This window comes from Aspergillus undulatus (assembly GCF_047715775.1).
Source record: "Aspergillus undulatus strain CBS 261.88 unplaced genomic scaffold BDV17scaffold_8, whole genome shotgun sequence".
Lineage (NCBI taxonomy): Eukaryota > Fungi > Ascomycota > Eurotiomycetes > Eurotiales > Aspergillaceae > Aspergillus > Aspergillus undulatus.
Window position 1 is genome coordinate 1 of NW_027396612.1, and position 27,947 is coordinate 27,947.

The 27,947-nt window shown below is 51.3% G+C and overlaps 9 protein-coding genes across 9 annotated transcripts; 4 read left to right on the forward strand and 5 right to left on the reverse strand.

Moving 5' to 3' along the window:
* Positions 1-258: 258 nt before the first annotated feature.
* Positions 259-5,183, reverse strand: BDV17DRAFT_301425 (uncharacterized protein; the record flags this gene model as incomplete). Its single annotated transcript, XM_073764254.1, has 3 exons — positions 259-806; positions 843-2,902; positions 2,944-5,183. 3 exons carry the CDS (start codon positions 5,181-5,183, stop codon positions 259-261), a joined length of 4,848 nt encoding a protein of 1,615 aa, XP_073618579.1.
* Positions 5,184-8,606: 3,423 nt separating this feature from the next.
* Positions 8,607-9,405, reverse strand: BDV17DRAFT_279898 (putative acetyl xylan esterase (Axe1); the record flags this gene model as incomplete). The annotated part of the gene is made up of 3 exons (XM_073759792.1): positions 8,607-8,777; positions 8,826-9,005; positions 9,058-9,405. The coding sequence occupies 3 exons, from the start codon at positions 9,403-9,405 to the stop codon at positions 8,607-8,609; spliced, it is 699 nt and encodes a 232-aa protein (XP_073618580.1).
* A 942-nt stretch (positions 9,406-10,347) lies between these two features.
* Positions 10,348-14,161, forward strand: BDV17DRAFT_255275 (bifunctional cytochrome P450/NADPH--P450 reductase). Its single transcript, XM_073756908.1, has 5 exons — positions 10,348-10,858; positions 10,910-10,945; positions 10,996-13,068; positions 13,126-13,322; positions 13,376-14,161. The coding sequence occupies exons 1-5, from the start codon at positions 10,553-10,555 to the stop codon at positions 14,070-14,072; spliced, it is 3,309 nt and encodes a 1,102-aa protein (XP_073618581.1). The 5' UTR covers positions 10,348-10,552; the 3' UTR covers positions 14,073-14,161.
* Positions 14,162-14,504: 343 nt separating this feature from the next.
* Positions 14,505-15,113, reverse strand: BDV17DRAFT_279900 (uncharacterized protein; the record flags this gene model as incomplete). The annotated part of the gene is made up of 3 exons (XM_073759793.1): positions 14,505-14,715; positions 14,746-14,907; positions 14,965-15,113. The coding sequence occupies 3 exons, from the start codon at positions 15,111-15,113 to the stop codon at positions 14,505-14,507; spliced, it is 522 nt and encodes a 173-aa protein (XP_073618582.1).
* Positions 15,114-16,942: 1,829 nt separating this feature from the next.
* Positions 16,943-17,473, reverse strand: BDV17DRAFT_288335 (uncharacterized protein; the record flags this gene model as incomplete). Its single annotated transcript, XM_073761365.1, has 2 exons — positions 16,943-17,188; positions 17,240-17,473. The coding sequence occupies 2 exons, from the start codon at positions 17,471-17,473 to the stop codon at positions 16,943-16,945; spliced, it is 480 nt and encodes a 159-aa protein (XP_073618583.1).
* A 181-nt stretch (positions 17,474-17,654) lies between these two features.
* BDV17DRAFT_226384 (uncharacterized protein) lies at positions 17,655-20,961 on the forward strand. Its single transcript, XM_073755711.1, has 4 exons — positions 17,655-18,572; positions 18,623-19,522; positions 19,574-20,245; positions 20,307-20,961. The coding sequence occupies exons 1-4, from the start codon at positions 17,736-17,738 to the stop codon at positions 20,907-20,909; spliced, it is 3,012 nt and encodes a 1,003-aa protein (XP_073618584.1). The 5' UTR covers positions 17,655-17,735; the 3' UTR covers positions 20,910-20,961.
* A 1,606-nt stretch (positions 20,962-22,567) lies between these two features.
* On the reverse strand, positions 22,568-24,076 carry BDV17DRAFT_288337 (uncharacterized protein; the record flags this gene model as incomplete). Its single annotated transcript, XM_073761366.1, has 1 exon — positions 22,568-24,076. The coding sequence occupies one exon, from the start codon at positions 24,074-24,076 to the stop codon at positions 22,568-22,570; it is 1,509 nt and encodes a 502-aa protein (XP_073618585.1).
* Positions 24,077-24,985: 909 nt separating this feature from the next.
* On the forward strand, positions 24,986-26,483 carry BDV17DRAFT_288338 (cytochrome P450; the record flags this gene model as incomplete). Its single annotated transcript, XM_073761367.1, has 5 exons — positions 24,986-25,270; positions 25,334-25,645; positions 25,726-26,052; positions 26,131-26,241; positions 26,322-26,483. The coding sequence occupies 5 exons, from the start codon at positions 24,986-24,988 to the stop codon at positions 26,481-26,483; spliced, it is 1,197 nt and encodes a 398-aa protein (XP_073618586.1).
* A 501-nt stretch (positions 26,484-26,984) lies between these two features.
* Positions 26,985-27,901, forward strand: BDV17DRAFT_255288 (aspartate/glutamate racemase family protein). Its single transcript, XM_073756909.1, has one exon. The coding sequence runs from the start codon at positions 27,073-27,075 to the stop codon at positions 27,841-27,843; it is 771 nt and encodes a 256-aa protein (XP_073618587.1). The 5' UTR covers positions 26,985-27,072; the 3' UTR covers positions 27,844-27,901.
* The last annotated feature ends 46 nt before the right edge of the window (positions 27,902-27,947 follow it).

Sequence of the window (27,947 nt, forward strand, 5' to 3'; positions counted from 1 at the left end):
ATCGGCTGGCGACGGGCGAGGATATGGGGCCACGCACGAGGGGCGCCGGGAGCACGCACGGGGCGACCAATCCGGGGGCCGGACGGGTCCATGTCAGGTGCGGTGCTCCGGCTCCTAGGGACCAGCTAGAACACTGCATTGGTCTTACCAGCTGGTTTCGTCGCCATATCGAGAAGTTCGCTCAATGGATCAACGGATCAATCCCCTGCAGCGTCGTAAAATGGCCTTGCTTGAGGGCCATCCCGGCATGGAAATCTCTTACGAGTCCCAATGAGGTGGAGCCCGAATCCTCGCTCTCAAATCGTCAAAGGACGCAGTCTCCGACCTCCGCCCTCCCTCGGCCCTAGACAAAGCATACGAACACCGAGAGCTCAAAGTGAGTATATCAGCAACAGACTGGCCCGTCGTAAACGACGATTTACCAGATGATCCATCCTTCTGCAACGGCCGAATGGTATCTCTGGGAAGGTTGGAACCCCTCGAGACGTAAGGCGTTCCCACCTGCGGCCTTTCGGACGGGTCAGCCTGCGCAGAGCCGGAGGTGGAGTGCAATTGCGACGACTGAGACCGTGACGAGGGACTGTCATCGCTAGAGCCTGTCACCAGATCAGAGCCCATACCCCAGAGAGCCTTGAGCGGCAGTGTCTTGTAAAAGAAACTCTCGACTGCGGCCACGGTTGCTCGCTCGAAGAGGGCCTCAGCCCCGATAACCTCCAGACTCTCTTTCAAGCCGGACCGCCAGATTGACTTGCTGACAGAACTGGCGGCAGTTTTGCCGGCAGCAGCCCCAAATGAGGGCAGAACGTCTGTCAATTCCCCGAGTAGCCCACCGGTCAGACGACCTCCGATAGCCGCTGAAGCTGCATTCCAGGCCCTGCCAGCAACTGGACCAAGAATGCCACCACCGAGACCCACGGCGAAATCAATGCCGACGCTTTTCCAGGTCGGTGTCTTGCCGTCTGCTAGGTCACCGATGACGCCTGAAACGGCTGAGGTGACCCCTCCCACGACTGACCCCACCGCTATCTCGACGGCGAGACTTGCGCCGGCAGTGAGCACGCCCACGATAATACTTGCTGCAATGCCTATGACGGCTCCGAAGAAGGTCTTCCAGTTGATGTCGATGCCGAAGAGGCTGAAATGCCCGCTGGGGTCTAGTCGGTTAATAGGGTCCGAGAGGCAGTACAGATATGGATTGGCTTCGCCTGAAGTAAAAGGACTCCAGGGGTCAGGAGAGTGGTAGCGCTGCAGGGTAGGATTATACACCCGGTATCCATTGCCGAGATGATACCAACCTGTGACGGGGTCGCGCCACTGTCCGTTGAAGGCTATATCTGGTCCAGACTCCGCACCGAGCCCGTAGGGGGTATATGATTGGTACTGGATGTTATCCGGCGCCTGGCTATCAACCCAAGCCAGGACTGTGTCATGCCCGTCCCCTGCCCAGAGCTGCGCCTGGGGCGACTGGGTGTCATCTTCCTGCGTGATCTGGCCCCAGTATGTCTTTCCATCCGATAGGTAACTTGTCCGACAATCACCGGACTTGGTGGCAATGATGGATTCTTCTCTGTAGAAGAGGTAGGTTTCGGGCTTGCCAGGGACAATCTGGCTGGCGAGCTTCCCCGTAGCATCGTAGCGGTATTCACAAAGCAGCTTCTTGTTGTCATCACGAACCCGGATAAGTCGGCCCAGCGTATCATATTCCAACTGACGGCCCTGCTCGTCCTTCGTTAGACGGCCGTCGGCATCGTAATCCAGGGTAATCTTCTTCGGATAATCGTCATGAGTATTGGCAATCTGTAGTAGTCGACATGGGTCCTGCTTGTCATAGGTATATGTGGTGTCGTTGGAGCTCTTATCCTGGAACACAGTAGTCCTCTTGGTTATATTGTGAAAGTTGTCAAAGCTAAACAATTGCGATTGAAGCGCCCTGCCTTGCTCGCTGAGCGGCGCTCGCTCCCCTGAGCACTGATACTCGGACAAACGGTTCTGGTCATCATAGATGAACTCCTCGACACGGATCGGGAGCCCCTGCACGTTCATTAAGTTGCGATATTTAACAAGCCCCATTTCGTTATACCCTTGGACCTGGATGGAAAGTGTCTCCTCGCCCTTTCTCATGCTGCGAGAGGTTTCACGGCCGAAATCATCATAGGTCAAGACGGCCGACAAGGCCGTACCTGTTTCCTGATCTTCAACCTGATGCTCCTCCAGTCGGCTTGCCTGGTCATACTGAAGTGTCACTTTGATGTTACCTTGCGTGAAGATGCCAGGCCTGCCAAACTCATCATAGTCCACAGACTGTGTCTGCTCGTGTGGGTTGGTGTACTGCTGCAACCGGCCTCCGATGGAGAACTGATACTCGGTGGAGAACGCCTCGCGTTCGTGGATATCAATGGTTTCAGCCCACAGGGTGCCCAAAGACGAGTATTTGCGGGTCAGTGTACTGTACGACCCTTTCAGCTCTGTTGGCAGCCCGGACTTGCTATCATACGCGAAGGTGTCGATGCTCCCACCGCCCCAATCGATACTCTTTGGCGTATACTGGATTGCAGGCTCGTACTCCATGGCGCAAACATTGCCATGTGCATATGATATTTCTGCAGGCTCGGGAGAGCTCCCCTGGTATGTCTGGATGGTGGTACGCGGACCAACCTTGCGGGATTTCACGCGGCCGAGACCATCAAACTGCTGTTCTCCTATTATATAGTCGTTGACGCTGACTGTAGCGGGTAGTGCAGCCTGGCCTTGTTCATCGTACTTGGTTGTCGCAGTTTTACCAGAAGACCAGGTCGTCCTAGTAACTCGATCAAAGCTATCGGATATATGCTTCATGACACGGCCCAACTGGTCTTCCTCCTCAACAAGACGGTACAGACCGTCATAGCGGTATTTCCTCTCGCTGTAAAGTGATTGATCAGCTTTGTAGAACGCTGTACATACTGGGCGGCCCCCGTCGTCGTCCCCTCTCCTTCTATACCAGCAGTGGTGGAGCGCTCAATAGGATCCGACCTGGAAAGAGTAACCCGCCCTGTACTTTCCGTCGTTTTACAGACCTGACCCCAGTCATCATACTCCAGTGCTTGAGTGATCTCGTGAGAGTTGAGCTTGCCGTCCTTGCCCGTCAACCAGTCGGTCTCCGTCGCCTTGATGCATTGACCCTGCCCATTGTACTTGCGCTGAGAGAGCACTTGAAACTCACCCACTTCAGGGTCTTGTTTTTCTACACGACAAAGTCGTCCCAGACCGTCGCTGATAAACCGCGTCTTGACACCCTTTATATCCGTCACCTCGGTTTGGACACCCTTTCCTTCCCCAAGAGCTAGGTAGTCATACGTCTGGACTGCTTCAAACTCCGTACCTGGAGAGGTGATCACATTCACAATCCGGCCAAGCAAGTCGTAGGCGAAATAATCTTCGACCCCATTCGAGTCCTTGCGTGCTCGAGTGAGCCCGGTATTGGTGGAGTAGAGGGTCTGCTCGTCTATTGTCAACGCGTCGAATGTTGTGGTCCGCGTTGTGATTGCAACCTCTTGGGTACCCTTGGGGTACACGAAGTCCCATGTCTTTGTGGTTGCATACTGATCCAAATGACTGACTACCTGGCTCTTAAGGCGGCCGTGGTCTCTCGTCGTTGGCCTCTCGACATAAGTGAATGCGGTCCTCGATAGGGTCCAGATACCATCCGAACTGAGTTGCTGCTGCGCAGTCACGAACCAGTCAGCCGGGGCCTCGTTGACAGTATCAATCTGGCGATACCGATACTTCTCAGTCCGCTCTAGCGCCGGATAATTGCTGGGGGCAGGGATGACCGTTTTCGTCTTCATATAACGCTTAAATCCATATGGATCTGGTGGACATCCCACGTCTCCTGAATCAGAGTCGGAAGCCTTCTCACCTTGGGGATCATAGTACGTGCGGCGGATTTCTACCCCGTCTGCTTGAATCACCCTGGTAGGGTTCCCCCATTCGTCATATTCCTGCGTTGTTGTCTCCACTCGCGCACATTTGTTACTGGTATCCTCATATGTCGTCTCTGTTGTTCTTGGCAGTTGAAATTGTGGGACCTGGTCGTGGAAGCTGCCAGGGATTTGAGCGTAATATTTGATTCTCTGCGTGACCTTGTGAGGCCCTTTGCCTGGCTCTCTCCGTTCCGAGGAAATTAGAAGATGGAAGTGATTGTATATATTTCTGGTTACGGCCCCTTCATCCACAGTCATTGTGGACCAATACTCATAATCCTCGCTTGTCCGGTAGAGATTGTCCTGATCATCGCTCCAGTTAAACTTGCTGCCGTAGCCGAGGTAATTGTTATCCGAGAATGCGTAGGTGGTGATGATGTTGCATTGGCCGTTACCGGGTTTGACGGTGTGTTGGGCAACGTAAGGGACGGATTCCATCGGGCCCTTTGGCGGAAGCTTGTGGCCTGATGGATTGTAGGCCATCGCTTCGACTAGGCCGGTTGGGCTGGTCACTTCTGTGATGCACACGCATTGGTCGTACTTTCGATACGTGAAAGTCCACGACGGCTCATTCGGCAAAGGGAGGACCAGCTCCGTCAGTTGATTACTATTCAGTCGCAGACGGAACACGCTCTCCTCTGGGGATCCGGGGTATCGGATTATCTTCGGTGGAGAGGCAGAGTAGTCAATCTTCAGCAGGTCTTCTGCGCTCTCCTGGATCTTGACAAGTTGCGGATGCCCGCCATAGCTCGTCCAGACTAGGTCCAAGCGTCGTCCATTAGCAGCATAGATCTCACAAGGGACATATTTGTCGAAGACACCGCAGTCATTTCCCAGCACCTCAACCTGCCCGGATTTATAGGCTACCACGAATACCGAGCCCTTTTTTTGGAACTTGAAGTTCCTCAATTTCTGATCTTGGACTGTCACGCTCGATTCCGACTTTGTGACTTGGAAGCTCTCGCTGGTGGAGAGATTGAGGATATGACGGTCCTGATCATAGTAGGTGAAATTGAATGACCAACCTTCGCCCAAACCCAGGTTAGCCGGGCTCAATGGGTTGAATGAGAGAGTAAGCTTTAGCGGAGGGCAGTTGCGCGCTTCGCTGGCGGCCTCCCAAACGTCGATGGCGCAGGTATATTGGCCTGTGCGAGGGTCAACCCCCTTCTGCAGGAGATTGCCAAAGTTTGAGCCCTGGGTATAGATACTGCTGGATGCCATGATGCTAGCTGCTGATGAACTGTGTGTCTGGCAAAGTTTTGGAGACGGCTCCTCCTGTGCATTTGCATCACACAGGACTCTTTAGACGTTGAAGGACTAAAGCCTTGGGTCTTTAATACAGCGTGCGCTTGGATACTTCGGGTCTCTACTAGTACCACACCGGAACACCAGCCAACTCATGCGCTACGCAACAGCACATCAGCTCAGACCTTTGGTAAGAAGTCGCATACTCGGATTCGTGACCAGAGTTCCAGAAAGTTGGTGGCGGATAAGTCAACCCTGCTCATGACTTCACCATGGCGTCTTCTGCACCGGGTCAAGTGCTTATAGTCTTTTTTACTCAGGTCTAAATTGACTTCAACTAAAGCTTGGTTGCACGAAATACCACCTCCCATATCTCTACAGGGTGGTGCTTACCTCCGGTGCGTAATATATGTCAGGCCACTGTGTGTTTATAATAACAAATTAAACCTTGTTGCATAAAATACTACCTCCTGTATCTCTATAGGGCAGTGCTTATTTCTACTGCGTAATATGTGTCAGGCTACTGTGTGTTCATCATGGCAAGTCGAACCTTATGTGAAGGTTGTTTTGGAAAAGGCTCGAACGTTCTGCATACTGGCAAAGATGCACATGAGTATATATTACAGGCGAACCGCGCCATCCTTTGCTCTTGCATTGTTTACTCAGTAGGCCCTGTTATCTACTCAATCCTACAGAAAACTCAATCCTACAGAAAACCGCCAACAATGGGTGACTATCGAGCTCTCGAGCCGTGGGTCGTGGACTCGTTCTCCATCGAAGCCGGGCCCAACGGGACATACGATGAGCTTTTTGCCAACGGGCTCATGCAGGCCAGGGTCACCATTTCCCTGACCGCGCATCGGCATGATCCCGATACCGGAGATGACTGCCCCTACACGTTATGGCCCCACGATTTTCTTACGTTCGAGCTGCAACTGGAGGGAGGCCGACCCTTTCCTTCCGGATGGGCGGTCAGCTATGTTGAAAATGACTTTGTCCACCAAATGAGATATACCCCCGAGACAGGGTGCAGCTGATAAGGGCAACATATTCGTCGCGTGGCTTACGACAACCAAAGCCGAGACACAGACGTTCAGAGCGAGGATCCTACAGGGCAACGGGGAGTGGGCCACGACAGAGGGGGGAGGGAATTCTTCAGTTGTCACGATCAAGGCTACTCCCGCAGTGGAATATACGCCCGGGGAGCTGAAGATCGAGCAAAATAGTGCTTCCGGGCGCTGGAGACAGTACTGGCATGAGGATCTGGATAACCCTAAGGAGCACACGTGGCACGCGACGAACTATTATGTCTATCCGGGCGTCTATCAGCTACAAAAGGCTGAAGTATATTGGGGTCACGAATCTCCCTCGTCACGCCGTGTTTTTGACATTGCTGAAGAGGACGGATACACTGTCGTCACCGCTGGGTGGTATCTGAACGATCAGATAGACGGCCATATCCAATACTGGACCCGGATCGAAGGCTGGACTTATGATATGACTGCGAACCTCAAGGTCAATGAAAGGGCCGGGGTGCCGTCTTTTACTCATGTCAGGTTTGACGGCAGCGCACCAGGCAGATCACAATCTTTTCAACCAGGAGACGTCTGGTTCCACTTCTGGGATATCTATGGGAACCAGGGGAAGTTCTACCCAAGGGTGTCGGGGGACAGAAACGGGATTGAATTCCATGTAAAAAGTTGATCATCTTATTCTAGTCGTGGTACTTTTAGTACTTCAAGGGTAGTTGCCAAAGGGCTTTTCTTCCCTACTATACAGTCTCTCATGCATAACCTTTCAGCTGCTATATATAAGGAGACGTTTAGACCAAGAATTCGAACAGGCGACGACAGCTTCAACGTACGCATGCAGGTATCTTCCAGATAGAACGTCTCGTCGGAATGTTTTCGCTGCAGTTTTTGTTGCCATAGTAGAACACAGTGTATTAGAGATGCAGAAGCCCACACTGACCAGTCTAGAATATGGACCTATTAATATACCCACTAGCACTTGAGTGCAATCCTGCGTACTGGTAGGTACACTACTATCCTAGTTACCTAGAATGACGGAATTCAGGCACAGAATGAGAAAGCAATCAAACAGAGTAAATCTTTGTAGTGAGGAGACCAGAAAACATGAGCAGAGAAGCTCCCCGCACGGAAACACCCCCCTTCCTTATCGCCATAATTTTCTCCCGCGATTCCGTCAATCGTCTGCCATTTTCACCTTTTCATGACAATGGTGCGTTGCCTCTATCCAATCAGTATTCCTGAACAGCAATAGTGCATCTTTACATAATATCATTGAATTGTAAATTTATTCCGTCCCACCATTGATCCATGGTCAACAGCAGGGCGCGAAAGCACAACTAACTCCGCACGAAAACAAAGTCAGTCTCCATTTGCCTTTTTATCTGTTATGAAATGCACAGAGCTTCTTTCACGACGCCGGTCTATATTTCTGGGTCAATAGCTTTGGTTCAGGAGAAAAAGTCAATGCAGCTTACAAGGTACGGCAATTGCGGGCTTTTCGCTGGCCTGGGGCCCAGCAGCACGGCTTCCAATGGTGTGTACATGCCAGACTCGATACTCGGCTGTATACCCCGTCGAAACGCCATATTGGTGCAGTGGAGTAATCTTCCTTGTTGGGCTGGCAGGGTATGCCATTTTCCGCTCTTCAAATCACCATAAATATCGCATGCGCGCCTGATAACGCATCCTTCATTTTTGGGACAAGAAGCCGAGTGTGATAAAAAGCAAGTACATCACTGCGGACAGCAGCACGCACCTCTCCTTGCTCCTTTTCTCTAGTATATTTCCGTCATCCCAACTCCTTGACGATAGAACACTGTTTGACATTAAAGCCCCCAGGCTGGTGCGGCATTGTGCGGCATCTCAATTGCATCGGGGATATTATTTTCTCCTTGTGCACAGCCTTATGTATGGGATACACTCATCTGGTTCCGCGAATTTATTTCATCTTCATTGCCACACTGCTTGTTTACCAAACCGTGCGTGACGAGGCTCGATGTCGGACAAAGCATAGGCCGTTTTGGCAGCAGTACTACCAGATAATCAAATAGGTATTAATTCCTTGGGTGTCCTGAAATTGTTGACCTTTGTGGCATAAACAGCTAGCACTGGGAATAGCAGAGGATGCCTTTGGCATCTGTACCAGTAATCTCAGGGCTCTACACGGTGATTAATACGGCAATCTGGGTTATAACTAACATAAAGGATGTCAGCAAGAATGGAAATTTGTCAAAACAAGCATATATAGCACTATTTCAGGATAGGGCAGTTTCAATATATTGATCAGGCATCAGGCCATCTCCCAGTCTAGCCATCACTGTCCCCAACTTAAGGTCTTCGGGAAGCCACGACTTGGCTCAATCCGAGACTATCCAAGCAGACCCTGCACGAACTGAAGCGCATCCTGTCCATACTCTGCGCCGTAGCCGTTATGCGTCGCCGCGTCATTGCCATTACAGCAGTAGGGGTCCGAAGAGTCACAATACGACTGGATCTTACTAGCTGAAGGACAGCTAAAGCCAGACGGGCGAGCATCGAACTGTAGCCAGTCAGCCATAGAAACAGGAGTCGGTAAGGAGAAACGCACCCCGCCAGCAGTACAAGTACCGACATTGTAAGGCAAGCCTGCCACGAAAAGCGGGTCGCCCATGAAAATGGCAGCTTTGACCATCTCGACAGCAGACGGGGAGATGCGAACTTCAGTATTCAAAATGCCTTGGTTCGGCACTCCGCCGCCGCAAAGAGCTGCATCAAATATCTCGCCACCCTAGGTAATTGATAATTAGAGCACGATACAGCAGCCTGCTTAAGAGACTTACCTGCGAGTATCCCACCAGTACGAGTTTGGTGTCTGGACACTGCGTATTAAACGAATTCACGGCCGAGGCTACTGCATCGATACCAGCCGCCACGGACGCACTGTAACTAGTACCACCACAGGAGGACTGGCCTCCACAAGCAGGATAATCAATGGCCTCCGAGGTGGCTCCGGAATAAGCGTTCAGGATAGCATTGACAACAGTGGCAGACGAGCCAAAGCCAGGGGAGGCAGTCGTCTCGCGAGCCCCGAATACATGGACGTTGGGGCAGCTCTGGCGCTTGTCTGCCTTTGCCTCTGCGGCCAGGGCTTGGGAGATTAGAAGAAGGATCGCGGCTTTCCAATACATGTTCAAGTAGTAGTAGAGACGTAATCAAATTCTGGACTTGCTTGCGGCCCGAACCGTCTGTGGAGAATCACGGCTTCATATAGTGTCCTTGACAGGGTCGGAAGAAGGCAGGAGACATGGTCTCGACTTTAGCCGCCAGGTCGAGCATTGAAACGGTAAAACCGAGTCGGATGAGCGGAAACCCCTCCTGTCAGATGTTTATAGACAAACTGTCACTTGGACAACACTATTGCAGGCTATACCAGGCTGAAACGGCAAGGAGCAAGCTTTCTAACCCCTTTCAAGACGGCCAATCGGATTCAGATTAAGGCTGTGGGGTAAACTAACAGGCTAAATCAGTCTCATGTCATGTCGGCTCTCGAACGGGCAAGCTCCGTGTCAAATTGATTGCGGCGAAGATCAGTTGCAAAGACAACCAGGGGACGTATGATTATTACCGGAGTACCGATACATAGCGAGTATCTGAAGACTTCATAGCATCCTATTAGTAGACCACGCTGTGGGGAGCACATCTACCGATCCTACTAGGAAGAGCCGGTGGATATATATATCGGCAGCACCACTGACAGTCTCAACAACGATCCGCAAAATTCATACTCCCACAGCTCTCTCCCAGCCTCACTGCTTCAAATGGCATATAAAGGGTACTACAAACGAGATCATACCAGATAACAACCATGACACCCCGTTGCCATTGAAAAACCGATTTATGCCTGAGGCGTCTTCATCCAAACAAGATTACATAACTCGGTGTTCATTGGTGGTGACGTCAAGCCGAGGTCCATCCCAATGTAGACTAGCCCCTACTTTATAGGGTTAACACATGCCAGAACATAACAGGTAAGTGGCAAGACAGCTGGCAGGCTGAAGTAGCTGATTATTCATGATTCTTCTTCTTCTTAATGTTCTTCTTATTGACTGTTATTCGTTATTTGATACGAAGTTGCCTTCAGGCTCGCCGTATGACAATTGACAAGGTGCAACTGGTGTTCAGCAGATGATCTGATTAGTATACAGCCGAGGCACAACGCCCGGTGAGCGTCCTGATCTGGTAAAAGTCATTGGTCGTAAATTATTTTTATTTTGACTCCACCGTCTCGGTTTTCGCCGGTGCATCCAAGGTTTGCATTACTGACAGTCATGGCTTATGCGCCCGACACGCAAGGCCCTTATACTTAAGCTCGCCCTCCCGGACACCCCTTGGGCAGTCTTCCACATCCACACAAAGATGGCTGAAATCCCAGAACCCAGTGGCCTGCCACTGCTTGGCAATATTGGCGCGATCGACCAGGAGTTCCCTCTGGGGTCCATGGTCGGCCTGGCCGATGAGCTGGGCGAGATCTATCGACTGCGCTTCCCTGGCCGGACGGTCGTCGTCGTCTCGACTCATGCCCTGGTCGATGAAACTTGCGACGAGAAACGATTTAAAAAGTCGGTCAATTCGGCCTTATTGGTGAGCAAGATATGATATCATCGGGCGTATACAGAATGCTAACTGCGGAAGCACGTTCGAGATGGAGTCCATGATGGGCTATTCACAGTATGAAATGCGAGAACAGATTTTGCAGGTAGACACTGACAACTGCATAGGCAAGAATGGGAGAGGTCAATTGGGAAATCGCCCACCGCGTCCTGATGCCTGCCTTTGGGCCTCTCTCCATCCGTGGCATGTTCGACGAGATGCATGACATCGCCAGCCAGCTGGCTCTCAAGTGGGCGCGATACGGGCCTGATGAGCCCATCATGGTCACTGACGATTTCACCCGGTTGACCCTGGATACCCTGGCCCTGTGCTCCATGGGCTACCGGTTCAACAGCTACTACTCGCCCGTCCTTCACCCCTTCATCGAGGCCATGGGCGACTTCCTGACAGAAGCCGGCGAGAAGTCACGACGCCTCCCACTGCCAGCAGCTTTTTACCGTGGCCGCGACCAAAAGTTCCAGGACGACATTGCTGTGCTTCGCGATACAGCCCTGCATGTGCTCGAGGCACGCAAGGCCGGCAAGAGCGATCGCAATGATCTTCTTGACGCCATGCTGCGAGGCATTGACTCGAAAACCGGGTTGAAAATGACCGACGAAAGCATCATGGACAATCTAATCACCTTCCTTATTGCAGGCCATGAAACAACCTCTGGCCTTCTCTCCTTTGTCTTCTATCAACTGCTCACCCACCCAGAAACGTACCATAAGGCCCAGCAAGAGGTGGACGAGGTGGTCGGACAAGGGGTTATTGAAGTATCGCACTTGTCGAAGCTGCCCTACATCAACAGCGTTCTCCGCGAGACCCTGCGCCTCAATGCAACAATTCCGCTGTTCACCGTCGAGGCTTTTGAGGATACTCTCCTCGCGGGCAAATACCCCGTCAAGGCTGGAGAGACTATCGTCAATCTACTTGCCAAGTCACACCTCGACCCGGAGATCTATGGCGACGACGCGCGCGACTTCAAACCGGAGCGAATGTCCGATGAATCGTTTAACGCGCGCCAGAAAGAGTTCCCCAACTCATGGAAGCCCTTTGGCAACGGCATGCGAGCCTGCATTGGCCGCCCCTTTGCCTGGCAGGAGGCGCTCTTGGTCATGGCCATGCTGCTCCAGAACTTCGATTTCTCGCTGGATCCAGGCTACCATCTCGAATACAAGCAGACCCTGACTATCAAACCGAAGGACTTGTACATGAAGGCAAAGTTGCGCCATGGCCTGACGCCGACGACCCTCGAGCGTCGACTGGCGGGTCTTGCGACGGCAGCAACGCAAACCAACGCACCCTCCAATTCCGACGACGGGCCCTCTACCGGTGTTCCATTGACTATCCTCTATGGCTCGAACAGCGGAACTTGTGAAACGCTGGCGCGACGGCTTGCAGCAGACGCCCCTGCCAAAGGCTTCCATGTCTCTCAGTTCGACGGTCTCGACAGTGCCCGTGCTGCCCTTCCCAAGGGTCAACCGGTCGTTATCGTTACATCTTCATATGAAGGCCAACCCCCTGATAATGCAAAGCAATTTGTGTCTTGGCTGGAAGGTCTCGATCAGAATGAAATGGCGCTCAAAGACGTCTCCTTCGCTCTATTTGGTTGTGGTAACAAGGAATGGGCCTCGACATTCCACCGAATTCCCAAACTCGTTGATAGCACCCTGGAGAAACTGGGAGGCAAGCGTCTGACCGAGCTAGGTCTCACCGATGCATCGTCTGACGAGATGTTCTCTACGTTCGAGACCTGGGCTGACAACGCGCTGTGGCCTCAGCTTGTCGCGCAGTACGGAGGAGAGGCACAGCAGAAGTCATCGTCTAGCCCCGCCGCGAGTGTAGAGGTGACTGTTTCCAACTCGAGAACACAGGCCTTGCGCCAGGATGTGGGCGAGGCCATGGTCGTGGAGACTAAGGTACTAACAAGCGAAGCCGAACAACAGCGGCGAAAGAAGCATTTGGAGATTCGTCTTCCAGAGGGCGTGACCTATACAGCAGGCGACTATCTCGCAATCTTGCCCATCAACCCTGCAGAGACCGTTCGTCGAGCAATGCGACATTTCAAGCTATCCTGGGATGCACAGATCAATATCGCAGCTTCGGGGCCAGCAACTGCCCTGCCCACAGATGGGCCGGTCGCAGCCAACGATATCTTGAGTACTTATGTCGAACTGTCGCAGCCTGCTACTCGCAAGGTAAGCAAGAATCACCAATGTATCCTCTCCCTTCATATCTAATCGGCCACCCGCTAGGACCTGCGAGTCATGGCCGACGCCAGCACAGACGCCGACACACAGACGACTCTTAGAAAATTCGCCAGTCAGACATATACAGACGAAATCCTCAATAAGAGCGTCTCAGTCCTGGACATTCTAGAGCAATACCCGGCAATCAATCTAACCCTGGGAGCCTTCCTGTTAATGCTGCCCTCTATGCGAATGCGACAATAGTCAGTGCCCCCTTCCTTTCTCTATACTCAATTTAGCCTAACTTGAATCACAGCTCAATCTCATCATCCCCTCTGTGGAACCCTAAGCACGCCACAATCAGCATCTCCATCCTAGACGCGCCGTCGCGGTCGCGCGAGGATGGACCCCGTCACTTAGGCGTAGCAACCTCATACCTAGACTCCCTGCACGCAGGCGACATCCTCCAAGTAACAGTCCGCAAATCCGCCACAGGCTTCAGCATGCCCGACGAGTCCGAGAAGACGCCGATGATCTGCATCGCAGCTGGGACAGGCATTGCGCCTTTCCGCGGCTTTCTGCAGGAGCGCGCAACCCTGGTTAAGCAGGGTCAGAAACTTGCGCCCGCGCTTCTCTTCTTCGGCTGTCGTGAGCCCGGAAGGGATGATCTTTACCGGGCCCAGTTAGAAGAGTGGCAGGAACAAGGTGTTGTTGACGTGCGGTGGGCGTTTAGTCGGGCAACGGACAGCAGCGAGGGGTGTAAGCATGTCAACGATCGAATCTGGCATGACCGGCAGGACGTCGTGGAGATGTGGAAGAATGGGGCAAAGGTCTTTGTCTGTGGATCTCGGGGGGTGGCCGACTCGGTCAAGGGCTCTATCCTGGAGATATTCAGGGAGGAAATGGCGAGAACAGAGGGTGAGGGTGAGAGCGGTGCGCTGGGAGTGGATAGTGCTGAGAAGTGGATGGAGGCACAGAGGAATGTCCGCTATGTGATGGACGTATTTGATTAGAATTATGCATAATAAGCCAATGCCAGTTGAGTATGGTTAAATTTATAGATATATTGGAGTTCTATATAGTGGGCTGAAGCTGCTAATACAGACTATAATCCTCACTACCACGGTTCCTAGCGTTCTTCAATAATGTAGCGAGTGACGAGGTTCAAATAAAATAACGCAGCAAATGCTTGTTCAAGGACAACTCGTGGGTTCTGGCTGATAACCTCGACATTGCGAACCTGGAAAGTCGTTGCTAGAGCACCATGTCAGTATAGATATCAGCAAAGTCGGGCACGGAACAAAAAACTCTGTAGGCGCAGGAGAACCAGAAGATTCCTCAGTCTGGTAATCGATAATACTGCAAGTCCAGTCAGCCAAATATACTCCCTTTATTTAATGCCGAACCTACAGTCGCAGTCCCTGGCCAACGTAGTCCCTGGCGTACTAGGTCGTCACCAGCTCCTCATCCAGGTAAAAGTTACCACTGATATCGGCCCCATTCTCGTCGCGAAGCTCAGCCTTGACAGAATGCCAGTCGTCGGGGTTTATGTAGCCGACATCCAGCGCCGTCACCTCGCCCGACGTGTTGAACGTATTGAAGGAGATTTTGCCAGAGCCCTTCCATTCGGCAATATCGATCTCTGGCGGCCAGCCGCTCGCAGCGTTGAGCCAAAACGCTGCTCACGTCCCCGTGGCTACAGGTGCAATGAACTCGGCCTTCACGTCATACCCACCAGCCTCAACTGGGAAGGTTGACTTGACATGAATGGTTCCAGAGAGGTAGTGGATGGGATCCTCCTCGCCCGATACAGACTCTGCAGTCAGCGTGAGAACGCCATCGCTAGCACTGACGTGATCGGAATCCATGCGAGCGCCTCCATTGTGTGTATCACCTCAGGGATACAGATAATTCCAGAACGTCTCGAAATCGTTGAAGGAGTCGGATGGGATCTGGGTCGTCGCCCGTCGCTCCAGCTTGGGCTGTTCTGGCAATGGCAACCGGCAAAAGACGCCCGTAGAGAGCAAGGCAAGAGAGAGCGCGTGGATATGCATGATGGCGTTTAGTGTCGGATTTGTGCTGCGAGGTGTCTGTCTGTACTGATTTAGCCTCCTGGTAGTCGGTCTAATATACCGGTTAATGTATCTGCGCCTGCGCTATCTGCAGATCGCTTCCACTTCTCCGGCGAAGGTGCTTGGAAGTGAAACAGCGCCGTCACAGGCTCACAGCATATTAACCGTAGAGTCCTCTATTATCCTGGATTGGCCCGGCCCCTTTGACAATATGAGAACTCCCGGTAAAATACTGCATTCTGTCAATGAATGTCCGTGGGAGAAGGAAGGGGACTTCGGATATAAAGACTGCTCCTGCCGGCTACAATGGAATGATCCATGCTGAACAGGCCGATCGGGTGCTCTCAGGGACCATTTGCCCACGCCTTAACAATGTTAGGCCTCGCATTCGGCAAGTTCCTTTTGTCTGACTCCGCACAGGGTTCAGTAGTTCAGAGGCATGCGAGGTTTGCAGCGGCTGAGACGCCCCGAGCGTGCCATGAATGACGCTGCGATAGAGCGAAGATTTGCGGGAACTCGCGATTCCGTGAGGGACCATCCTCCTACCGGTCGGACCCTGGTTCATATGGGAGTATCATAGATCTATACACAAGTCTTGGATTGGATTGGTTGGTACGAGATTATGTCGAGGCTCCGAAAAGACACCTTGATTGCGACGTACGCTCAGATTGTAGAATACGGCATACTGTTCGTAAATGCTGCGACTTTTCTTACCATAAAATAAACCAGGTGCAAGATAATAATATCACGGATTACTCCACAAGGCTAAAGAGCAGCGCTGTCAGAGGTAAAAGCAGCAACTACGCTTCCAGGAGCCTATGACACCACTAACCTGTCTTATCCCTAGTGGCAACTTTATATCATTATACATCAGATATATCAATATTCCCGGCCCACGAACCTCGATAAAGACAAGCACAATAATCAATAATGGACGATCAGCTCCACGTTCCAGATACAACGGTGGCGTGCGTTTTCAAACCCCTCTCCGACAAACCCCCAGGATTTCGGCGACGAAGTCTCTAATCCGCGTCCACACCTTGTCTATCTCATCCTTTTCAAGGACTAGTGTGGCTTCAAACTCGATTAGAGTTCTACCTGAATCCATTTCCTACCTAGTACTGGTTTACCTAGCAGCAACTCGGCCATTTGAGGTATTTTAACCCTACATCTTAGGGATAAACTACCTAGAAATGACTTTCTGCTGTTCTTTAATATGAAGACTAGCTCTATTATTTCTTCAACCCAGCTATCGAGAACTCTAGGGTCTCTAAGCTCCGCAATACTAGGTCAGAAAATCTCTATTTCGCCCTGGCACCATATTACCCAGGCGTTTATTCGCCACAGCTTGAAAGAAGACCCCCTTGCCTATTTTGGTAATGATGAGGGCTCATGGAATAGAGTTAGCCAAGTACGGGCAAGGCCTGAAAATCACTGGCCGTGCGTGCCCATATGAAGCGAGGCGACTGACGCATCAAACTTGAGGTAGGGAATTATGAGCGTCAGCCTAGGTGTAAATTACTCGACATCAACCACTAATCATATAAAAGAATGAAGGTCTGATTTCTCAATCTAGCTGCAAACGGTGGTTTAAATACACAGATAATAATCAGCAATCTAGCCGGAAACAGCAACTAGAAGAGATATAACTTTTGAACGGTGGCAATAGCAGAAAATTTCTGCATAAACCTCGGTGATCGGAGGTCGTCAATCCGATATCCTAAATAGGCAGGTCGTACGGTCGACAGGAATTAGAAAGCGAACCTCATGAAAAACGTTCATCAATTCCATGTTCAATCATTTACCAAAGATTATGTATAAATCCATTCTTTCCCTGTCGCGCACCGCTTCCTCGCGCCACTATAGCCAGCCAGCTTCTCGTTTCCATATACCCTTGTATTTCGCCCGTACCGCTTCGCCTCTGCGTACGTATGCTTGCCTCCAGCGCGACTGGAAACCCTCAAATGCCCTTCGCGCACCTGCCGCGTGTGCTCGAAGAGATCTTCCTGCAGCTCCATACTAATCCACTTTTTTATGAGCACATAGTCTTCATCCAGCTTTTGCCCGTCTAGTTAGCATCGTCCAGGACTGACCGAAAAGACCTTTACCTCATCATACTCCCATGGAAGATGAAATGCATCCAACGTACTCGGGAGGACATGTTTCGTATGAACTTTGATCCAGGTCGGCTTATGGTGCGGGTCGAGTCTTGGGTTCTTGTCTTCGCCGTGTCGGAGGGCGTCTTGCTGCGCGAGAACCGTCTGGATTTCCTTGTCGGCGTAGCCGGCTTCGGTGAATTCCTTGGACACGGCCTCACGAAAAGGGTCGTTTTCTGTCGTCATGTTTCGGCTCTTGTATTGTTTATATGGGCTGAGGTTGCGAGTTTTGGAATGGGGATATTGTGGTCTCGGGGTGAGCGCAGGTGCGGTCAGGAGGGGTAGGTTGGTGGCAGGAACGATCGAGACGTGGCAGTAGCACCAGTCCCGCCCCCCACATTTTCGCTCAGCCGCACACCGTCTTACGGACATCTGTCTTGCATCGCATCGGCGTCTGTCTGCATCTCTGTTTTTCTGCATAGACGATGCGTTGAATCAAGGCAAAAAAATGCCTGGATTCTTGAATCGAAAAGACGAGCCGGGAATCCAATTGGTGGTTCCTGGCGATGATCTGCCGGGAACACCCAGAGAGACCGTTTTCTCGGTTGAAGCCACCGCTCAGAATACTTCCACGGAAGATGAGGATGAGCTACTCCTCCTCTTGGGAGTGAAGCATCTAAATAAATCGACGACAGCAAGAATCGGCTCGCCGAAGCAGTTGCGGTGGCTGCACTTGACGAGCAATGGGATGGAATTCAACTCGTTTCTGAGAGGCGCTCTTGAAGCGTACGGATTCGACCACCTACAACACCCAGGGGCACAGGCCAGCATAACCAAATTCTTTGATCGATTCCTCGCTGTCTGCGAGGAGTCGGTATTCCGTGGTGGCCGATTCCGTACAGTTCCTGCCTCGACCAAGATTCAACTCCTGGGACGCGCGGAGAGCGTCACGGTCAATTTCACGGCGATTCCATACTTCTTGCTGCAGGAGGCACAGAGTCCGCCGAAAAGAAACACTGCTTCCCGTACAAAAATGCACTGGGTTCAACCCCTGGTGCAGTCTGGCTACCATCTCGACTCTTCCATGGCCCGGGAGAACCAGCAAGCAATTCGACGCTTGTACAGTCACGTCAAGCAGATTATTCACGTCCCTCAGCTGTGGCTTCTAAGTATCGGCGATAAGTTTGTCGCGACATGTTCACCGACGCCCGTTTATGATTGTCAGCGATCGTCGATCACTACCCGTGCAATTGGGGGACAAGACGCGTTTCCTCCTACAATTCGGGCTACTACGGCTTCTGGTTTCGTCTTCTGCCTTGAGCGGAGTAGATGTCGTGTGTGGTTTGTAAGTGAATTTGCCCTGTTGTGATGCCAGTACTGATTATTCAACTGTAGGAATTTCTATACCGAGTACAATCTGTAATGAGCTCAGTCTCAGAGGCCTCAATCGACACCAGAAACTGGGTCTATAAGCTCGAGGCAGATGGCAGTCTTATAGACGCACACCGTTGGCGATCGCTGCTTCAATCGCACGATGACAAATTACTAGCTATCCTCGCCTCTCCTAAACAATCCGAAACGAAACCATCGGCGAAGTTCGTGCCTGAGTTGAGATACCCTTCCGGTGTATCAGATATTCTCAAGCAATTAGATCAGAGGATGCTTGAGCATCATGAACGTCGACTCCGTGCAATGGATCCCAGCGATGGCTTTAAACATCGCATATATACCGATCATCCCTACCAGTACATCGATCCTTATTATTGGCCGCCGGAGTATGTTCTAGAGGCGGCGAGGTCTCAGTCCAAGAAGGGGCAGGGGCAATCTCAGAGCCAACCTCCGAGTGAACCTCAGAGCCAACTTCAGATCAAGACTCAGGAAGGAGGTATTTCTCTCACACCCACATCCAGGGTCGAGGCTGAGACTGAAGGAGACAAACGGCAGGAAAAGCAGCCGGTCTTTAAGTGGTCAGTTGGGAAATCTGCTGAAGATTTATCAGACGATCCGGATGCAAACCAGAGAATGAGGGCTCTGCTAGCTTACATCCACCGCCACATCCTCTTCCTCTCAGATCCTCTTGTGGCAAAAGCGTACAATGAACTACCGATACAAACAAAGTCCGGTGTGGACGAACAGATAGACACATTCCGAACTCACCAAGTGAATGGCTACATCATTGACCTTATCATAACTTTTGTGCGATATATGAGTGATATACTGGATGAGTTTATCGACAGCAACTACGAGTGTATAGTGAAGGGAAAGGTGTGGGCAGCAGTCTCCGCGATGATCGAGGTAATCTTTCCACGCAAGTCCTGGTACTGTCTTATGCTGACATCATTCAAGACCTTCCGATTTGGAACCATTGACATTTTTCTGCCATACCAAATTAACATCTTGGCCCTTCCACTCGGCCCAATCCTACGCCAAATCCAGGGTTTACGAGAGGGGCTCGCTGGGGTGGCTAACCCTTCAATCCCGAGCTCTTTGGTGGAAGCCTTCCTTCAAATTGTTATACTGCTCGTGGAAGCGTCATCTGAGGCATCTCGCCTCATCACTAACGTCAGAGACCCGCCAAATCCGGAAGCTCGAGACTTTAGCCCAGAGTCTCGAGACCCTTTACGGCCCCCAAGCCCTCCAAGGAATGCGAGCCACAAGCACTGGTCAAGGCGCACGACAAGGCTCAGGAGCATGACCTGGCTGAGCCACGAGCCAACGAGATCAGACCGGTCCTATTCTTGCTCTGAATCTGATAGCGAGCGTGATAGATCCAAATTTAGAGCTCGCGCGCGGCTCCCTTACGACCCGGACAGCGATATAGACCAGTTATTTGCCCAGCTTGATCATGCGCAGGACGAATGCTGCGCCATTTTCCGCTCCGATGAGGAGGTAATCGCACCGGGTCTAGGGACAATCGTTGCTCTTGTTCTGGAATCTGTTTTGCGGGGCCACTCGACGTGCAAAGAGATGCCTGATTTAGACATTGGGGAGGTGTACGCGACGTATACGACTGCTCTGGTAGACTCGTCGATTCCTCATTTTACCCACTTCGAAGTGATTATTGACTCATTTCCTTTAGCAACTCGAAGCCCGAAACCGACCTAGCAAGACCCTGCTCTTGGACATCAACCTCTTGCGCGAAGAACTCGAGACTATAATTTGCAACATCTCCCAACAACTCAAACTAATCACCGACTTCCGCACTGACAACACAGGCCAAAGCCCAGAGTCAGATCTCTATCTTGACGAAGACGACAATCTAAGATTCGAAATTCTTTATTCTTCCACATTTGACAACGATACTGTCCTGATCGACAACCCAGCCCGCGCCGTCCTACAATCGTTACAGACCGACCTCCAGGAAAAAAAAGACGTCTTCAGCGAACTCATAAAACGCGCCGACACCCTTGAACGCCAGATCGTGCAGCGCGTCGACATTATCCAGGAGGACCACGGGAAAGCGATCCTAGTTTTTACAATTGTCTCAGTTATTTTCCTGCCGCTGTCCTTTGTCTCGAGCTATCTGGGCATGAATACCGCTGACATTCGCGATATGGAGCTGAACCAGGCGCTGTTTTGGCAGGTTGCAGTGCCGGTTACGGTTGTTGTTGTTGCGCTGGTTCTTGTGGGTGCGTATAACGCCGGGAGGATTTTGGGGTGGGTTTCGAGGGGGGCTTTGTGAATCACACGCTGTCTCGTCGTTGTCGCCGCCGGGCTTGGATCAGGGGTGTAGTGAGGTTATAATACTGTAAGATCGGAGTGAGTTGCTCTCAAGAGTAGCCCAGTCATCTATGGCTTGCAATAAGATATGCTTCCACGTAGGCCCTTCGGCAGGCGCTGGACAGGAGGCTTAACGGGGCCTTGATGAGATTTTGAAAGCGATTGCAGATGAGAGGCTTGATGAGGCACTTAATGATGGGCCGAATGAGGTGCTTGTTAGGTTTTTAATGAGATCCTTATTCCAGTGTTAAAAGTCATTGATGCAGTTAATCAATCAGGTCTTAAAGTCACAACTCCTCTCCCAGAAACAAGGGCAATAAGCTCAACCCACAAGGAACATTCCTATAGCCCCACTCAATTTCCAGGATTAAATCCGATAAACGACGCTCTCCTCCTCAGATTCTACCGCGGCAATTGAGACCGGACAGGTGGCTGTGGTAGTAGGTGCGCAAGTACGTAATCAGGGTTGACAGGGAGATAGTATAGCAGCAGCGCGGTGTAGTATAAATCCAGGCCTGGTAGGTCAGGTTATAGAGAAAGAGATCTATACTAGTAGCAGGGCCAGGGGCTAGGGCAAGGTATAAGAAGAAGAAAAAAGAGAAGGGAACAAGAGGGACAAGTAAAGAGGAGGCTAGGTTAATAGTGCTAGTTTATTTATTAAATTAAATCAACGATGTCTCTTGAAGAGAAGGGAGTTTATATATTCTATCAAGGGACTAGATCCGCGTCGCGTGCCTGAACCTGTTTCACGGCGCGACTGTATCTCGCGAGTGCATGATTATCAGGGGGCAGAAGAAAAAGCAAGCATTGTATTATAGGTACTACACCCGGGGATCAGGTAGTGACCATGGTGGTAGTGGTAGTAGTGTTGTGGACTCGTGGACTTAGGGTTATGGTCGTGATCGTGGTGGTTGGGTTAGTTGGTTTAGGGGCACGCACGACAGACGACGGAAACACGCGCGGGCGGACGGGTTAGCGGGGCCGGGCCGGGCAGTCCAGTCGGGGCGCGAGGAAAGGAGTCAGACGTGCGATGGTATAAGGAGCCAAAGGGAGGAAAGTGCTTTGAGCGCCGCTCTGTTGGGTGGTGCTTCTGTGAGATTGCCCCGCTACTTGTTGAGCATGGCGCGGATGTGCCTCTGCCTGATCGCGAGGGGCGGACTCCAATTTATCCAGCGAGAAATACTAAGTGTGGTGAGCTGCTCAAGGCCTTTGCTGGTCGGATGGGGGTTTTGTACATGCGAAAGAGAGAATCCGAGATGCGCATGTTGACTGTATGATGCAGTATTGTATGAAGAATTACCTATGTAATGACCTATATCATGGTCTATACAATCATTGGACACTGAAATTCCTTGGAGGACGATGGTATATTAGTTAGGATATCCTCAAATACTAAGATCCCATCACTACCTAGGACACCAGGAGCTCTCTTCTTTACAGCACAGCTATATTCGATGTTCGCCCTATTACATTCCATATTGGGTGGTGATTAAGCGAAATAGAGTAAGTAGGGTTAAAGGCAGAGTCCATTTGCTGTAACAAAAAAGTAAGGTCTTCACTGTGGGTTCCAAGTAACAACGTGGTACACACTAAGCAATGTACCTCACGAGTTATGTCCGTCTATTGGAAACCGACTTCCGCGCAAGAATCTTGCACCTGCTGCTTAACGCGTCTCCCATAGACACGAGAAATAACATCCAGGGGGCCGATGGTGGTGTTCTTAGCGTCCAGCAAGAAGTGGCAGCCCGGATTGTCAATATACAAATCCGAGCGATCTGTGCCGGCGACAAAGACCTTCTGAACAGGGAATAAGCCTAGCAGCGTAGACTTGGGCGTGTTTCCGGGACAATTCCGCGCGTAGTGCTTGAGGTATGATCTGGCCCGATCGAAGATCTTCCACTCATTGACGTTGTCGACTTGGAAGATGAGCCTCCGATCAGGCGCATCGTCTCCATCCGCACATTGAGGCCCTGGTCGTTGCTGCTGCGCTAGGGCTGGCTTCACGGACTTGAACACGTAGATTAGCCAACTGAGCGTGTCCATGGTGGACGGTTGTTCTTGTGAATCCAGCCTGTTCAGAAAAACTGTACATAGTCCTGGATCCTCACCCCTGGACCTCAACGCTTGCAACACTTCTTCCAAGGAAGGTACATCTTCACAAGAAAGCTTCTCCTTGACAAGCGCAACCACCGCCTCGGTCTCCGAACTAAGACCAATCTCCACGCCAACCAGGAGATTCCTGTCCACCAGCATCTTCTGGAGAACAGACTTCATGGCCAATCCCAGTTGCTCCCTTCTGCGGTCCACCGCGGCGATCCACCCCCAAACATATTGCACCGTGACAAGCCCCTTCCCAAGCAGATCGCAGGCTGTCCAATAGTACTGAAATTCGGGAATATCAATATCCACACGAATCGGCACGGCTCGCCTGCTGTATGCTGCGCCGACAAGACCAACTATATCCGCAATCGCAGAGGAAAGTCTCGTAATCGCCTCCAGCTCATACAACGCCGGGGAATCCCCCTTCGGCACGGGAGGAACGGCATGGTTGTCGATGCCATTCCTCGCCCCTCCATGACCTGGCGATGTAGATACGATTTGCCTAGAGAATAGACACAAACCGGTATTGATCTCGATTTGGTCAAAGTGATCGGGTGAGGCCCCTTTCAGGGCGGGGTGGCTTTCTGTAAAAGAGCGCGGGTAGAAGTACTGCGTCGAAACGAGCGCATTGCTATACTGGACGCGGAGTTTCGTAAAGACATTAGTTGTATCAAGCGCTTTTTGTTTGTCGTCTGTGTTCTGGGGAATCGCGATGATGGCTCCGTTCCCAATAGTCACGATAGAGGCATTATTGATTGTACCCTCGCGAACACACTCAACCGTGGAGCCAAGCAGGTGGCACAGATTTTCGAGATATATAATGCCCTTGTTTAACTTCTTGATAAGTCTCTTGTCATTTGGGATAGCGTTACAGGAGCTGCAAATGACCGTGTACCCTAGAGCGCCGGGAACGGATCCGAGGCTACACAGGCCGTGGAGAGAATGGTTAACCACAGTCGGAAGGCCAGTTTTATGGCAATGAATGACCGACAGCTGCTCTAGGTCTTGAGCAAACAGGTGATCGTCCATTGAGGCGAACGGATGGTAAGAAGCTATATCTTGACTCATATAGAATGAATATGGATCCACATGAAACGGCCCAAGGTCCCGAGTTATGTTTACAACCGAGGGCATTCTATGGTGCTGGTATCGCAACGGTTTAAGATTCTCCTAATGATACCGAAATGTCTACCCAAGGCACCTTGACATCATGAAGAAAACCGACCAGAACAATGCCCTACTTTCTTCATAGGAAGGTTACATGTACCAGTCCTGTTCACCATGGCTCATGCTTTGGCAGGGAAGGTGTACTCGTCAGCGAAATTCCCCAGAGTCTTTTGATGGAGAATGTTAATACAATTCGCGGTGCCCGAGTGGGTGCCGCATGCGGAGTTTGAAGAGGCAGCACAACCCCGTACCGGGGTTCATCTGGTGGTGTAACTATGGGGGCCGTAACATACAACATCACCACATTTTCGACTTATCATACATCACTCGCTTTCTCTGCAGCATACCTTGGGCTCTGATGTCATTTAAACCATTATGCAAAGAGCTCTGGTATATTGCTCGAACGTCCGGCCAACGTGGTCGACTGGACTCCAAGGCCATATTGCACAAGAGAAAGAACAGCATGGAGTTCTTGCCTGGTGCGTTTGGGATTCATGAAATCCTACTGTTACTTTCCCTCCTTTTTCTTGCATACCGAGTGGTGGTTATTGTTCACCGATATTATTTCCACCCTCTGGCGAAATTCCCCGGTCCGCGGCTGGCCGCAGTCTCACCGCTGTATCGAGCTTACTACGAGTGTTGGAAAGACGGGAAGCTCCTGCGTTAGGCAACCAAATTGCACGAGATATACGGTAATACTCCAGTCTGCATCAGCCTAATGAACCGCTAAAATCTGACTTCGAGCAGGACCTGTGATTCGCAGTTCTCCCAATGAGGTATACATTGATCCCCGCGGATAGATGTGCATGTAGCGTCTCCTTTCTTACCAAGATATCAAAGCTCCGATTCTGCACCCCCGCAGCATATCATGACATCTTTTCCAGCAAATTCGACGGCATCAAGGATCCTACCGCCTATGCCTCCATTGGAGCCTTTGGTGCGGAGACCTTCTTCACAATTGGCGACCCGATCCGGCACAGAGAGCGGTATCGCGCTGTAGCGTCGCTATTCACCAAAGCGCATTTTGAAAGATTCGAACTCACAATTCAGAGAAATGTACTATGCCCATGTTTTCCCAGGTTTCCTCTTAGCACCCGTGCAGCGCTTACTTTGTGGTAGGTAGAGCGATTTAGCCAGCTCCTCTCTAGTAACGCTCGGGCTGGTCGCCCCTCGAACCTTGCACTTGGCTATCATTCTCTCGTCCTGGCAATCGTCAGCGAGTTTATATTCAGCAATACTCCAAAGCAATACAGAGGTCTTGCCAGCGGGGACTTCAACGATCCATTCACCGTCGCGACAGCCAACGGCGTCAACTGGGCCTTCCTACTGGATAGTAACTTCCCAAATATCTCAGCATGCATAGCCAGGATCCCCCCTAAGCTCATCAACAAGTTTACCGATGCGTTCGAGGGGATATATCAGGTGCGAGAGGTAGGCCACAACCCACCATTTAAGCAGCTAACCCTCAGCTTGTCCTGCATCTATTCTAATACTCTCTTATACAAAATAAGATCATAACCGCGTTGCTGGACCATGAAAAGGACCCATCGACTCCGAAGAATAAATACGCTTTCGCCCAGCGCCTCCTAAACGCGCACCTCGATCCGAAATCCCACTTTACGACTCGCTATCCCGACGTTGTCGTCATCGCAGAAGCGGAGGTGACGATGTGGGGCGGCATTAATGATATGGCAAACTTGCTACCATATGGCACATTCCACGTATCTCGAGACATGGAACTACAGGAGACACTGTACAAGGAACTTAAATCAGTCTGGCTGGATGTAAGCGACCCAGTGCCGCCATACGAAGTGCTCTCCTCCCAGTGCCAGTGCCTCGTGAGTACTTCTTCCCTGTTTGGCATTGTCGTAGTTTGGAGTCTAATAGCTTGTTTTCTTTTCTTTTACCCGATAAAGAATGCACTCATGAAGGAGAGCATGCCGCTTACGCATGGACCTATTAATGGGCCTCCACGACTGGTCGGATCGCAAGGCGCGACGATCGATAGGCATTTTGTTCCGCCGGGGGTAAGTTGCGTCCTGTTGGCACCCTAGTCCGCTCACCATATACCAAGAAGTCCAAAGGCGGTCTCTAATGTTTAAAAAAGACGGTCGTCACTGCATCAACGTATAACGTCCACATGGACCCAGAGATATTCCCCGAGCCGGAGAAGTTCAAACCGGAGAGATGGTTAAATAACGAAAATGACCACTCCAGCTCCATCGTGGTCTTCGCTAGGGGCCGAAGGGCATGTCCTGCAATTCAGTAAGTTTTCAGTGCGCCCCGAAGTGTAGTAGAACTGTAAGTAACATAGAGGGGGGAAAGGCTTGCCAAGATGGAGATACTGGCTGCGTTTGCCACTGTTTTTCGTAGGTTCAAGCTTGTGTCTTGCAATAACAGGTAGGGAGCCCTTGGGTCTTTGCTTGAGTCACCTTCCTTATTTACATTTACAGAGGCTGATGTGTTGTATACAGCGTTGAGGATTTCGAGTGGAACGAGTACTTTTCCATCCGATTCAATGGGAGACCACTGCAGGCCACTTTGGAGGAAAGAAAGGAGTGAGAAAGGCCAGGGTAGGGTAGGAAATAGTGCCATAATTTACAACCGCCCATAAGGCCTACTAGAGTTGCGAAAGCCAATGTAAGCTAATCCTTAGCAAGCTAAGGGATTGGCTGGATGAAATACTAGCGGTAACAAGTTTATCATTGTCAACCTGCCGACTGCACCTGACGTCTGATGCTCAGGTAACATCAGCCAACTTTCACTATTTCAATCCTTCGCTGTCCGCCCATTCCCCCCCGTGGTGCTTATCCCTTCCTGGCCCCTTGGACAAAATGGAATCGAGACCGCCTTAAAACATGAAAATCATGCTCTTAATCCCCCTACCTTCCCCAGAAGCCGACTATGATCCCGCCACCCTCAAATCCTGGAAGGATCCCAGCACTCACTTAACCGTCACGACACTTAACCCTTCCGTCGGACCGATCAACAGTCTAGAGACGCAATCCGATGAAGCTTTGGTCGCCCGCGATATTATCCGAGCAACCTATCAGGCGAGCAAAGAAGGTTACAATGCATTGATTATCGACTGTTTCAATGACCCGGCCTTGCAAGCCGCGCGACAAGTCGCCGGGGATATGCTCGTGGTTGGGCCTTGTCAGTCATCCTTCGAAACGGCTTCCCGGCTCGCCAGCCGATACACGGTCATTATCGGGTATGAGTTTTGGAAATACGCAACAATTCGGCTCTTGCGTGGGTACGGGCACCACACGGACGCTGTCTCGTTCCGGGCGATTGAGATGGGAGTCGAGGAGATGCTCAATTACCCCGACGAAACATGTGACAGGATCATTGCGCAGTCGAAAGTGGCCGTCGAGAAAGATGGAGCAGAGGCGATTATTCTAGGATGCACGGCGGAGAGCGGGTATCATGAGAAGATCCAGGGAGAGGTTGGTCTCCCCGTTATCGATCCGATCATCGCCGCCCTGAAGACTGCCGAATTCGCCGGTGGGGGGAAAGTGCAATCTGGCTGGGGAACGTCCCGACGGGGGGAGAGGGTGGCCGCAGCGGATGAAGAGCGATTGTTTCGAGTGCCCTATACATTCGGGGCTCGGCTTGATGTTGAGTAATATGGCACGAATGTTAGATTGATCATTCAAGATTTAATATCCCAGGTGATTCACTTTGGTTCTGTAGGTCCTGCGATACTAGACGCACTGGCCGTGACGGTAGA

What these genes read in the sequence shown, in the direction of transcription:
- BDV17DRAFT_255275 (XM_073756908.1), top strand. Translation starts at nt 10,553, where the DNA reads ATGCGCCCGACACGCAAGGCCCTTATACTTAAGCTCGCCCTCCCGGAC. An exon ending in CGGTCAATTCGGCCTTATTG is followed by an intron (nt 10,859 to 10,909) that starts GTGAGCAAGATA and finishes TAACTGCGGAAG; the next exon opens with CACGTTCGAGATGGAGTCCA. An exon ending in TCTATGCGAATGCGACAATA is followed by an intron (nt 13,323 to 13,375) that starts GTCAGTGCCCCC and finishes CTTGAATCACAG; the next exon opens with CTCAATCTCATCATCCCCTC.
- BDV17DRAFT_255288 (XM_073756909.1), top strand. Translation starts at nt 27,073, where the DNA reads ATGAAAATCATGCTCTTAATCCCCCTACCTTCCCCAGAAGCCGACTAT.
- BDV17DRAFT_226384 (XM_073755711.1), top strand. Translation starts at nt 17,736, where the DNA reads ATGCCTGGATTCTTGAATCGAAAAGACGAGCCGGGAATCCAATTGGTG. An exon ending in CAGTCTCCGCGATGATCGAG is followed by an intron (nt 19,523 to 19,573) that starts GTAATCTTTCCA and finishes ACATCATTCAAG; the next exon opens with ACCTTCCGATTTGGAACCAT. An exon ending in CGACGTATACGACTGCTCTG is followed by an intron (nt 20,246 to 20,306) that starts GTAGACTCGTCG and finishes CATTTCCTTTAG; the next exon opens with CAACTCGAAGCCCGAAACCG.